At 41.3% G+C, this 12,757-nt stretch overlaps 1 protein-coding gene and 1 long non-coding RNA gene across 7 annotated transcripts in view; one reads left to right on the top strand and one right to left on the bottom strand.

The window, feature by feature from the left end:
* Window positions 1-12,757, bottom strand: part of LHPP (phospholysine phosphohistidine inorganic pyrophosphate phosphatase) — a 150,580-nt gene that overhangs the window by 116,325 nt on the left and 21,498 nt on the right. For 4 of the 6 annotated variants that reach the window (XM_077350039.1, XM_077350041.1, XM_077350042.1 and 1 more), the window contains exons 3-5: window positions 12,328-12,481; window positions 4,926-4,989; window positions 1,965-2,057 (exon numbers count right to left, since the gene is read on the bottom strand). In XM_077350039.1, the coding sequence (XP_077206154.1) occupies window positions 1,965-2,057; window positions 4,926-4,989; window positions 12,328-12,481 (311 nt within the window). The remainder of the gene's footprint in view (window positions 1-1,964; window positions 2,058-4,925; window positions 4,990-12,327; window positions 12,482-12,757) is intronic. The other 2 variants (XM_077350040.1, XM_077350044.1) reach the window with 1 other exon arrangement.
* On the top strand, window positions 2,570-11,740 carry LOC143843635 (uncharacterized). The gene is made up of 3 exons (XR_013233628.1): window positions 2,570-2,679; window positions 5,195-5,301; window positions 11,089-11,740. It is a non-coding gene; the product is annotated as an uncharacterized LOC143843635 (long non-coding RNA).

Here is a 12,757-nt window from a genome sequence, read left to right as displayed (position 1 = left end):
TTCAGGGAAGAGAAAGAGTGAGGGAGAGGAAATTATATTCCTCCCACAAATCATTCACTTGTTTTGATACAAAATTATTGAGATTTTATGACTCTGACCCATTATGCATGGGGGAATAATGCACATTTGGGGTGGGATGGCAGCGACTAAAATAACCGATAACGCACAGTGCCGGCTGCAACCGGCCGCAGCTTCGGTGCATGCTGCCGAAAAAGCTGCGTTAGCGAAACTCGGAAGAAAGCGCAGCTTCCGGGTGACCGGGGCACAACCAGAAGCGGCGCCGGGATCGCTGTGTGCATAATCGGTTACTCTGGGTTTTGCCGCCGTTGCGCCCCATCCCGTGCATAACCAGTGTGCTTCATGTCTTCCCCCTCCGCGTTTTCCATGTGACCCGAAATTGCTGTTTCGGCGGCCGTGCAAAATGGACCAAAGAGAGAAAAATACTTCTGATTTCATATTTGATAGAATTAAAATAAGGTTAAACCATATACTTCTGAAATCTGTCTGAAGGGACCACATGCAAATTTGAATAAACGCCTGTTTTCTATAATGATGCAAACGAAGCAAAGCATGAGATTTGGGGTCATCACATCAGTTCTATGTTCCAAGACACAACGTGCTGCTGCTGTTTTGTCTCCATGGATGGAATTATTATATTGTAATTCATCTCTTATACCTTCCAGGGGAAACTCCGTCAGAGGAATTAGGGATTATATTTAAGTAGAACCAGCATTTCCTGGATTCCGGCCTAGTTCTGTGTATTGCGACAAGTGCTAGGGAATGTAAAAGGAAGGACTATGTAGTTGGCTAAGTCTTTGTATGCATGAATGAGAACGCAGAGGCTTTTAAGATGTGAAACAGCATTAAAACTAAACAGTGATGCAAATTAATTAAATATAGTGCATGCAGACAATAAAATAATCAAAGGGGCACATGTCTGTACTGTGTGCAGTAGCCTTTCTATTGTAGTTGAGTACAGTGATTTTAAGACTCAGTCTTACATCCACATTCATCAATATTTCTTCTCAGTGCAGATATAAATAAAGACAAGACTATGGTATGGAGGAAAGGATTCCTTATCCCAGCAATGTGCCACTGACATCTATGAAACTTGAAATCATCAGGTTTTCAGAGCCCTTCTCCCATTCACCTAGTGGTTCTCCCTTGTCCAGTAGTTTTGTGCATTTTGCTAGCTAGGACAATGTCATAAGAACACTATGAACCTTAGATAGCATGCTCTTTTTAAGTCAGGAATATGATTCCATGTTCATCTATGAGTCACAGAATATGCAGTTTTGCTGCTACTTTCAGAGTGTAAGGATAGCAAAGGTAAGAAGCATGATTACCCATGCTCCAGTTTAATCCCAGGGGATGTACATGGAAGGGGGCCCAATGTGCTCCAAGTGATCCATAATAAAGCAGCAACCCCAAAAAAACTCGCCAGAATTGGACTGATGGACTGAAGAGTCCCTGTCTAATTGAACCCGTTCAAAATCCACAAAAGCATCAGTGAGGAGAAAAATTTGTTAATCATGTTTTGGCCCTATGAGAATTCCAGCAATAGCAATCTATCACATTTTCATCCCATCTCCTCCACTTAAGCTGAGGTAAATGGTTCTCCCTCTTCCATTTTATTCTATTATCCCTGCAACATGGGTCATGCTGAGAAAAAATGACTAACTCAAAATCATCAAGAGGGCTTCACAGCCAGGTAGGGATGTGAACCAGTGTCAAGCACTCTAATGACTATGCCACGTAGGTTCTCTGGAACCAATGTGTTAAAAAATTGCTCATCCAAATAGTCAAATCATATGAGCAGCTCAATGAGGGAACATGAATTCACACAATGGTTCTTTTCACAAACAATTTAGCTGTGGTCTTGCATCAATTTGTGGCTCCCTTGGTTCATAGTTACCAGAGTATGCTGCTAGCAAATTCATATAAAGTTCAAAAAGAAATCTTACCTGGTGGGGTTCCACACCCATTTCTCTTAATGCTGACTGGAAAAACATTTTGGCTGGCTTCCCCACCACTTCAGCTTGAATGTCACACGCATACTAGAAGATAGGACAATAACTGGTTTTTTTAGTAGGGAAAAAAAGTGTCCAACTGGTTTTATATAAAGCTCATTGAAAAGTATGGAACTGTTGGCAGGTCAAAAAATGAATATTGAAAAACGACCTGTGGTTGTTCATGGAACATGCCATGTTTTAATGCCTTTGCAAAGGAATTCTCTTGAAATCCTAAGTGGGATTTACTAGAGGAATATTTTGCTGCTCCCTAATATGTGTCCGTAAGATTCCTCAGATCTGGGTGGAAAGGGAGAATAATTTACAGGAAATAATGGGGAAACATGTTTGTCCTCTTTATGTATTCTGAGGAGAATATGCTACTTGCCATTCTCTTGATATACATAAAATATGGGTTACCTGTATAAAGGGCTGTGAGTTATATAATTAATTATTTTTCTAATACTGTACTGTTTTGTATCGAGATTTTTTCTTGATTATGACATTGCTTTAAAGGAGTCAACAGCCAGGGAATTTCAAAATACTGAAATGTTTTGCAGGCTACTTGAAGAAAATTGTAAATGATATCACAAAATGAACAGTCATCAAGTGTCCAGTAGCTGGCAAAAATCCACTTGAAGTCGTAAGCTTATTGGATCCCTGTATGCAGGTACTACTTTTAGAATATTGTCAAATGATCAACTGGAGCCTAATTATCTTAAGCATATTTTCAGGCCAAAGCTGCATACAACATGTGCCACAAGAACCATAATGAAAACTGTTACTTCTTGTTCTGAGAACAGAGACATAGCTTCCTCTAGTGAACTGACAGAAAGAGTATTATAATAATTTTTCTTTTTAGCCCATCCTTCCAAAAAATACTCATGGCAGATAACAGCATTCATTAAAATGATGATTAAGTGGCAGCCATAAATCCAGATAAACATGTATCTGTTTTTAAATTTCTATGCTGACCTCCCCTGAAGAATCAGAGTGACTCACAACATTTAAATACAGACAAGGGTTAAAACATTAAAAACCAGTTTACATTAAAACCAAGAGCCCCATGCCTACTCTTCAATAGGAGGGAGGGGGGAACAAAGCACTATGATATCATGACTAGGTAGCATCCAGATGTTGTCTGAGAAGTGAAGCCAGTAATTGAGGATGTTCTGTGGACCTCAACCATAGGCCCAGTGGAACAGCTCTTTCTTGTCTCCTCTCCTAAAAGAAGTAAATGTGTGTGGCAAAACAATTGGGCTTACTCATAGTGTTCATGTTTTATGACTTTAAAAAATGCACAGTTCCTACTTTGATCTATGTTATTGGACCTTAATTCAGGGAGGTTCTTGTGGCTCTAATTATACTCCTAATAGAAAGTCATTATGTGAGTGTTCCTGCCTTTGCCTCCTGTGTGCCAAATATGCAGAATGAGGGGAAGGGACCCCAACGTGCTGATGAAAAAAAAAGAAGAATTCTGGGGGGGGGGGGGTGTTTTGTCTATTTCTTCCTTGCAGAGGATGATTTTCCCCCAGTTTTTTCATAGAAAAAATGGAAAATATGGGGGAAATACTGAAAAAAAACCTCTCTTCCTCCCTCTTATGGAATTAGTGAAAGGCTACTTAAGACAAGAGTTTGTTTTCACTGAAAATGTACAGTTTGAAAAACCTTGAAAACAAAAAAATCCCAGTGGAAAAACTGAGAACTGTCGACAAGCACTAGGAAAAAAACACACCTATGTATTTTTCTTCCTTTGGGAAGAGTGAAATGTTTTTTTTTCTCTTTAAATACAAACACATTTGGTAACAATTAATATTCTATACTGGATTTAATTATAATATTATTGAAGAGTTCTGCACTTTCAGTATTATAAAATTTAAACTGATATGCAAATATTTATTTACTTATTTACTGTCCCTTGGCAGAGCAGAGATTCACATCCAGATTTCCCAGTTCCTAGTCCAACATTCTAATCACTACATCACACTGGCTCAAATATGCTAGTAGTCCTACATAATGTGAAAGTGTGAGCGTTTCTGTATAAATAAAACACTTCCTCTGTTTGATGCAGAATTTGTTATTTATTTTTTACTGTTATTTTGTCCAGCCTCTTAGATGGGAAAAATTAAGATATATGTGCTAAGGCAACATAGAATGTAGCTCTCTCTCTAGTAGTGGGTACATTTGCAATTTTTTAAATACAAAATGATTGTTATAGAAAAAAGATCAATACTTCTAAGTTCCATAAATATGCCAAGCAGTGCATGTTTATTAGTTAACTAACCTGTAAATGATGCATTTATGTAGCTTAAGCAGGAAAATAATTACTGCATATATTCCCTTCAATTTTCCCTCAGATAAGCATAGAAATGGGCTCCCCACCCACTGTGGTTGCACTATTTCTAGACATTTTACATCCATTGGTATGGCGTAGCAAAGGGGCTCTTCCAGCCACCATAATACCTACCCAAAATATGTCCTCCAACTTTTTCCATTTTTTTGATAAAAAGGTTTTCTTCCTCAATCCCAGTTTTTATATATTCTGAATGTTTAGGTTATTAGATTAAGATAATCAAAACCAGATTAAATGATATTACTTTTCACTATAGTTAGCTATATAATCCTTCCCAAATCAAACAACACTCCACAAAACAAGGAAAAAAAATAAAAAAGAACACATGAAACCCCCCTCCCCAATCAAACCTGTAGCTACGTTTTTGCTCAAATACTGTAAATACCTAAATCTGCAGATCAAGGTCATGTAGAGAGAAAGCAGATATTTCTACAAACTTGGGAGACTCACAAGATTTGCAGAAAAATCTGCAAATGTTTTTTTAAAGGAGAAGGGAGGCTAAATCATAGGTCTTCCATTTGTAATCATGAATTACTAACATTTCTCTTTGAATGATAAAATACCTCTAGTGCCTTCATATATACTCCAACATCAAGTTTCAAGCCATCAGTTTCTTTGTAATAGCGCCTGAAAATGAAAAAGTTCAACAAAATGAAATGCCTTAACTTGACTTCCTTATTCTTTTTAAAACTTGCAGTTCAAAGATAGCTGTTATATTCTCCAAAGCACTCTATAGTGAATGTGCATATAACTGCTTAAGAAAGTGCCATTAATTTGTTACCTCATGAGCTTCCATTCATACTGAATATATACCAATTTTGTTTGAAAAAAGCAGTACAGTTGACAATAAGATGCAGAGACAGAAGCAGAATGCAAAATGAAAATACAATTAAGCAGATGGGATAAAATGTCACAAATAGGATATGCACAAGTCAACAAGTAAGTAATACGCTTTAGCTTCCAAAATGGTAATGATCACACCAGACACAAGGACAAATACTACAAGGAAATGCCAGTGTTAACAGATATGGAACAGCCCTGACTGAACTGTTATTGTTATTTAGTGACTGCATAGCACTGGCAAACCACTCTCCGCACAAACTTTTGGGACCATCCTCGTACTTTTAGATCTGTTGCCCGCATTTGATGTGGTCTGTCACAAATTGTTGGCCCACCACCTCGCCAGATCCAGAATTAGGGGGACTGTGCTGAAATGGCTGGTCTCTTTTCTCCAGACCTGGCCACAGATGGTTGCAGTGGGGGAGGAGTTGTCAAACCCCTTTGTCCTCCCATTTGGAGTGCCACAGGGGGCGATACTCTCCCCCATGCTTTTCAACATCTATATATACCATCTAACCCAGCTGGTCCAGGGCTTTGGGCTGGGTTGTCACTAGTATGCAGATCCAGTATCCAGCTCTACCTCCTAGTATCCAGCTCTAGTCACTAGTATTCAGCTCTACCTCCTGATGGACAGCTGGTTGGACTACCCCCACCCCCACCCCAGAAACATTTGCCAGTTGTTTGAAAGCAGTGGCTGGATGGCTCAGGCACAGTTGTCTGAAGCTCAACCCCTCCAAGATGGAGGTCTTGTGGCTGGATAGGAGAGAGCAGGCTCAAGGAAGCATGTCTCCCATGCATGGATGGGGTGCAAGTGACACCTGCACCAGTTGCCAGAAATTTGGGGGTGATCTTTGATGCATCCCTTTAAATGGAGGCTCAGATCACTAGAGTACCACAAATGCTTTTTTCCACCTATGTCAGGCTTAGCTACTAGTGCTCTACCTGTCCTCACATCACCTGGCCACAGTGATCCATGCAACAGTCATTACAGATTAGACTTCTGTAACTCACTCTATGCGGGCCTAGGTGTAAACTGCATGGAGTTTTTATTCCAACCCCAGATCGATTCAGTCCCTGCCCTCTACACAGAATGCGATTTCCGTTTGGATTTTGTGCGATTTAAATTTTCCTTCTGCAGCAAGAAGGATTGATCCGGAGTGACCCTACCTTTATTGTGGGATATCTCAGACTGCTGCTAATCCTGAATATATTCAGAAAATCGCATTGTTTTGAATCTGGGCTCTCCTCCGTGGTAGAGGACCTGTGATTGGCTACAGGTGGTCATGTGACAAGCCTGCCTCAAAGGAGAAGCCCCTAAGTTCTCTCAACTTCTGTCGGCCTTGGATTTTTTTTTGTGCCTTCTTCGTTCCCCCCCCCCCTTCAAGAAAAGAAAGGATTTTTTCCTCCCTCCTCTGACTTCTTGGATCCTCTCCCCACTTCAAGAAAACAGAGAGTCTCCATTTGCCTCCCCCTCCCCTCTTCTGAACCTCCCTAACCACGTGCAGAAGACTTTCATGTTTCAATAGGGGGAGGGGGGAAAGAGGAAGACCCGAGTTCAAAGCGATCTGAATTCAACAGGATTGACAATGGAATTAAAAAAGTAAGTGCAGACTCTGCCCTAGTCTTTGAAACTGCAGCTGATATAAAATGCAGCTGCAAGGGTCCTCACTAGGACACTTTGAAGGACCCATATCCAGCCTGTGATGCAGCAGATGCATTGGTTACCGGTCTGCTTATGGATCAAGTTCAAGGTTTTTGTCTTGACCTTTAAGGCTATACGCGGCCTGGCTCCTACCTACCTGAAGGACTTCTTATGCTCCCCGCAGGGCTCTTCGCTCTGTGTGTATGAATTTGCTGGTTGTCCCAGGGCCCCCGGGACATTCACCTGGCTCTGCCCCAACCTGGTGGAATGAGCGCCCAGAAAAGCTGAGGGCTCTGACGGAGCTATCTAGGTTCTGCAGGGCCTGCAAAACGGAGCTCTTCCACCAGGTATTTGGTTGATGCTGGGGGAGTGACCAGAGTTTTCAACTGGTGAGTCCTGCCCCATTTATGCTACTAGGATAGTAAGTTTTACGATCAGCGCCCCTTGGCTTTATTTCATCTAGGACTATGTATGTTGGGCCTAAGGCTGGAACAGCAGAGTCGAGATCTATTGTTATACATCTATTGTAATTGTTGTTGTAATTATTATTGGAGTTTTTAAGGATTTTACTGTGGTTTTATTGTTTATTGTGAATCACCACAAGATGGCTGTGGCAGTATACAAGTTGAATAAATAAATAAATAAATAAATAAATAAATAAATAAATAAATAAATAAATAAATAAATTTGTCTGTCCAGTTTTGCACACATACAGAGAAAAACAGAATGAAGATAATTCTATACTGCCTCTCTCCAAAGTATGCACAGAGAAAATAAGATATTGCATAAGGCAACCTGTTTGGCTATAAGCTAAACATATATGGACAGATCTGCATATTTTATTATGTATAACTGACCTAATTTGTTATGTTATGTTGATGATGTGAGAAATGCCAGTTAACTGATAGACCTACCAATTGCTTTTAGCTAATATTTAACTGATTGTCCAATTAAATATAAACAGCTCTTAATATGCCTAAACCTCACTAAAAGTGCCTTCTGCAGGTATCGAAGGTAAAGCATGATTCTTGTAGGACAGAAAGGCCCATCTTTAATGTGGTCATTCCTTTTAAAACAAAACACCAACACAACAGAGGCTCCACAATGAGCAAGTGTGCTCTCACCCAGAGGCAGATGGGAAAAGCAAAACAGCCCCGAAAAGGGCCGTACCATTCCATAGTCACACTCCTTCCTGGCCATTTCTCCAAAAGAAGAAGGGTTGGCCAGCACTGAGGACTGCTGTAGGGCAAGCTCAGCCAAGGACAGTGTCATTCTGCATGGGGCCAGCACTGGCCCACCGAGATTTTCTCTTAACCATACCAATTGAAGGTGGTCCCCAATTAAGCTCAATTAGAGCTTCGAACTCTACCTAAAATTGTTTTTTATTCTGCAGCAACAGATGTATTTTTATTCTCCAGCACTAGAAGACAGCATACATACAATGCTAAGAGCGATAGGCCACAGTTCCATATACATACTGCCTGTGTACATCTTTAACAGAGGTTTCTTCACCCATAATATATGTTGCAGCTCTGATGGTGGCCTGAATCCTAAGTGGTTTGTCACAAAGCTGACACAATTCTAATCATATTTCTTTGGAAGTTTTAATTTTAGGAGGGCCTATGTCCAGACAACCATGCTTAGCAATACAAACTTTTCAAGACCTTTTGTTCTAAGAATGCACAGTTCAGAATATTATGAAATACATTTCTCTGTCTTTTTTAACAAACAGAACAGCTATGTACTCCAAGTGTATTCTTTATAGTATGAATAAAAGTCCCCAGACAAAGATCCAGCAAACAACAACAAAACGATGTGTAGGATGAGCAGTCAGATAAGATTTTATGCTTTATCCTTCTGCCATTTTCGATTATTCAGCACAGCCTCTCTTTAAAATGACCACTTGACCTTTGCTAGAACAGCCATTAACCTTCTATAGTCTAGCGTAAACAGCTTAATTTTCTGACAGTGGCATGACAGAAGAAATTACAAAGCCAATTCCCACTCTCAGCCCAAAACAGATGCTAAATGTAAATCACTCCTTTTTCAGGAAGAGAGCATTCTGCTCTAATAATTCCAGTTCCAGATTTCTAGGGAGCAAATTAAAACTTTCAGCAGAAATTCACGTGACTTCTCTCAAAGTGAACTGAAAGAAATGAGCACTAGTTACACATGCATGCAAGTTATATATCAATTCCCACATGAGGAGTAGCAAAACGCACTTCACTGGTACTGCCACCGTTTTCATAAAAGTTTGATGTGAATTTATTTGTTTGTTTGTTTATTTATTTATTTATTTATCATACTTCTACACTGCCCTCCCCGGAGGCTCAGGGCGGTTTACATTATAATAGAGAACAATACATAAAACAGTCTGTAAAACATGTATAAATGATAACTAATAATTGTAACCAAATCAAGGCAAAAAGAAAAACATGACATTATTTGCAAGGCAACCCTCTAAGAACTTACAAGCTCAACTAATATAGGCTTGTTAAAAACTTGGTATATCATTGCAAGATATCAGACCCCATGCCTTGTCCACTGTAGAATAGGCTCTCTGAAAAGGTAAAGAGAAGCCATATAAAAAAAAAACTTTCAGGAGACATTGCAAGGCCTTCTTGTTTTCCAGGCAGGGGTTAGGGTGGTTATCTGGTGTTTTAATCTCTGTGTTTTAAATTGTGATGCTTTTATTTTGATTTGTATCCCACCTTGAGGAAATCTGGCTATATGAACAGAAGCAGAATGTAGGACTAAAGAGACAGTTGTCACAATGCAGGGAGTTGAGTCATGGGGTCCCACAAGGGTCAGCACTTAATTTGTAAATGATCTAGAATTGAGGGTGAGTGATATAGTGGCCAAGTCTGGAGATGAAACAAAATTATTCAGGATGCTGAAAACCATGGCTAACTATGAAGAACTTTTGGGGATGAAATCTAGCGAGCAAATAATAATGGGACAAATGAAGTTATCTGTAGGGACAATGTCAGCCCAGTGTGCTGCAGCAATGAAAAAGCAAATTCTGTTGTAGGGATTCTCAGGAAGTAATTGAAAATTAAACACCAAATATTATAATGTCCTTGCCTAGATCTACGGCTCAGCCTCATTTGGAATACGTGTGCAATTCTTGATTGAAAAAAGGACATTGTGGAACTGTAAAAGGTACAGAAGAGGACAACCAAGATGATTAAGGAGCTGGAACCCCTTTCCTTTGAAGCATGGCTGAAGTTTAGAGAGTGGACACAGAGTACTTTCCCCTCCTTTCCTGCAAATACTCAAATTCAAGAGTATCCAGTGAAGTTGACAGGAAACTGATTTAAGATGGAAAAAAAGGACTTCTTTATTTAATGTCATTCAACTGTGGAATTTGTTGCCACAAGATGTAGTTATGGCCATAGACACTGACAGTTTTAAAAGGGGAGTAGATAGATTCATGGAGGACTGGTCAGTGATTCTAGCCATGGTGACTAAAAGGAACCTCCGCATTTAGAAGCAGTTTGCATCATTCTCCTCTCTTTTGTTTTACTCTCACAACAATCCCAGCCTGAACCTCTAATAAACTGATAAAAAGTTTTGTGGTTCTACGGGGCTTCTCCTTGCTTCACATCTAGTGAGATCTGACTTCCTCAAAGCACAATAAAGATACAATCAAGTAATGTTTATACATTAATACAGAGCCTAGCATAAAATAAGAACCAAAGTAAGGGTTATTGAGGCTCCAATTCTAAGCCAAGGTGTGGAGCCCCTTTGTGCTATGACTTTCCCACAATTCATCAGGACCTCATACTTTCAACCTCTACCTACTGAAACCTGCCCTTACTGCTTTTGCTTCCTCCACAGATTCTCCACCCTGTTGTTTTTACAACTGTTATATATATGTGATTTAAAACAAATACAAACCTACATTCCAGTTAAATGAATTCTATAAAATGATAAAGAACAGACTTCTCAGCAAGACTTACTGGAATACTGGTAGAGTCCTGTATTTCAATAAGTGGCCAGTCTGGGCTATGACAGATGACTAAATTACTCTAAATAAGTGGTTCTCAACCTTCCTAATGCTGTGACCTTTTAAGAACATTGCGTGACCCCCAACCATAAGATTACGCAAGTGTTCTTTCACAGAAACCGAAACTGACCAACGGTGTGAAGATCCATTGTTCATGATTGTATATAAATTGTTTTTCCTCCCAGTTCTGACTCTTGTCCCACCATGTCAATCTCGCTCTTTTCTGCTGCTCCAGACAGATGAACGCTCTATCTCTATCTACCCAGCAAGGCTGTTGTGTGGATGAAATGGAAGAGGAGCGATGTCGGCCACTTTGGGACTCCCTTGGAGAGAAGGGCGGGGTACGAACCGAGCAACGAAAACCAATGATTTGGAAGAACAAAAATTGAGTCCAGGAGGAGCAGCGGCAACAGTGGCAGTGCCCCCCCCCCGCCAAGCTGCTCGTACTGCCGAAACCCCTATGAAAGGGTCGTTAGACCCCCAAAGGGATCCTGACCTCCAGGCTGAGAACCACTGTTCTAAACTCTGATAACTGGGAAGGACAACATATCACAGACAACAAAGCTATTTCTGTAGTTCCTCACACAATACAACTACAGAGATTTTGTGCTTCCAAATAAAAAGACTTTTTGCATGATTTCCCCAATACCTAGACCTAGGAAAGATGGAACAGGCATACAGTGGCCCATTATGCACGGGCCAGAAGGCCCGCTCTGGCGGCGGCAGGGCTTCAGGGAAAATCCCTGAAAATGCTTGCTGCCACCGACAGCGCGGGCATGTCCTGGCCCAGGGCTACGGAAGGCCTGCGTTAAGTGAACGCGGGAACTTCCGCAGCTTCCTGCTTATGCCGGGCAGCGGCAGGGGCTGGGGTGGGCTGGCACTGTGGATAATTGACAGCCCGCCCGGCCCCAACCTACGGTGTTCCTGTAAGGACACTGCACGCCCCTGTGGGCTCCGCGGAGCTGGCAGGGGCAACCCACTGCCCCGCCATAGTATGTGGAGGAGGCCTGGCCCCCCGCACTCCCCCGGCCCCTCCCCACCTACCCCCCCAGCCGCTGACGCTTACCTTGGCTGGCAGCATCCCGGGCCTCCTGGCCCCGGTTCAAAACTTGTGTGTGCGTGCTACGCCGGGGCAGCCCTGCATGCCCGCCCCTGTGCGTACACGGGGAACGGTATGGCGGCAGCGTGGAGTAGCTGCCGCCGTGCATAAAGGGTCAATGATTGGTAAATATATTGTCAGGACTAATGGAAGAATTCTGGAATCACTTCCTGAAGCCTAATTAGTGTATACCCACAGAAATTGGACCTCGCTTCCCTGACAAACAGCTGGGAGATTTTTTGCACATACAAATACTAGGAAAGATGCCAAAGTACAGTAGGTGGGGGAGGCAGAGAAGCAACTTATACATGCTCAGTAGAATGAATTCCTCTGGTGATATCCCTGTGTCACAGAACTACACATCGAGTAACTTACCCCTTTCCCAGAGATAGTAGAACTGGATTCTCCAGGCCAATGAGAACTCGAAATGCTTCATTAAGATTTTTGTAAGAGAAGTTGTCTGCTGCATCACCAACCACCACGCAGTTGGGGTTTGTTTTATCAATACCAGCAAATTCAGGGATGACATCTGAGGGGAAGAAAAATCCAACAAATGCCAATCCTTTAAAGGAAATGTGTTCCAAATGTGTTTCTTCTTACTGGTAAGCAAATATACATTTACTATGTGTGTAATACATATTACTGCTGTACCTTCTGACTGACAATCAAACCCCATTGTCTTTGGCAAGAGAATTCTGAAGTACCAAGGGATGGGGGAGGGGGGAATGGCACATTGACTAACAGTCCAACTTACATGGAGTTACACCCTTCTAAGCCCACTGACTTCAATGGACTAAGAAGAGTG

Source organism: Paroedura picta, chromosome 8 (assembly GCF_049243985.1).
Source record: "Paroedura picta isolate Pp20150507F chromosome 8, Ppicta_v3.0, whole genome shotgun sequence".
In the NCBI taxonomy this organism is placed as follows: Eukaryota; Metazoa; Chordata; class Lepidosauria; order Squamata; family Gekkonidae; genus Paroedura; species Paroedura picta.
Note: the sequence above shows the minus strand (reverse complement) of the source record. Positions and strands in the feature narration are given on the sequence as shown.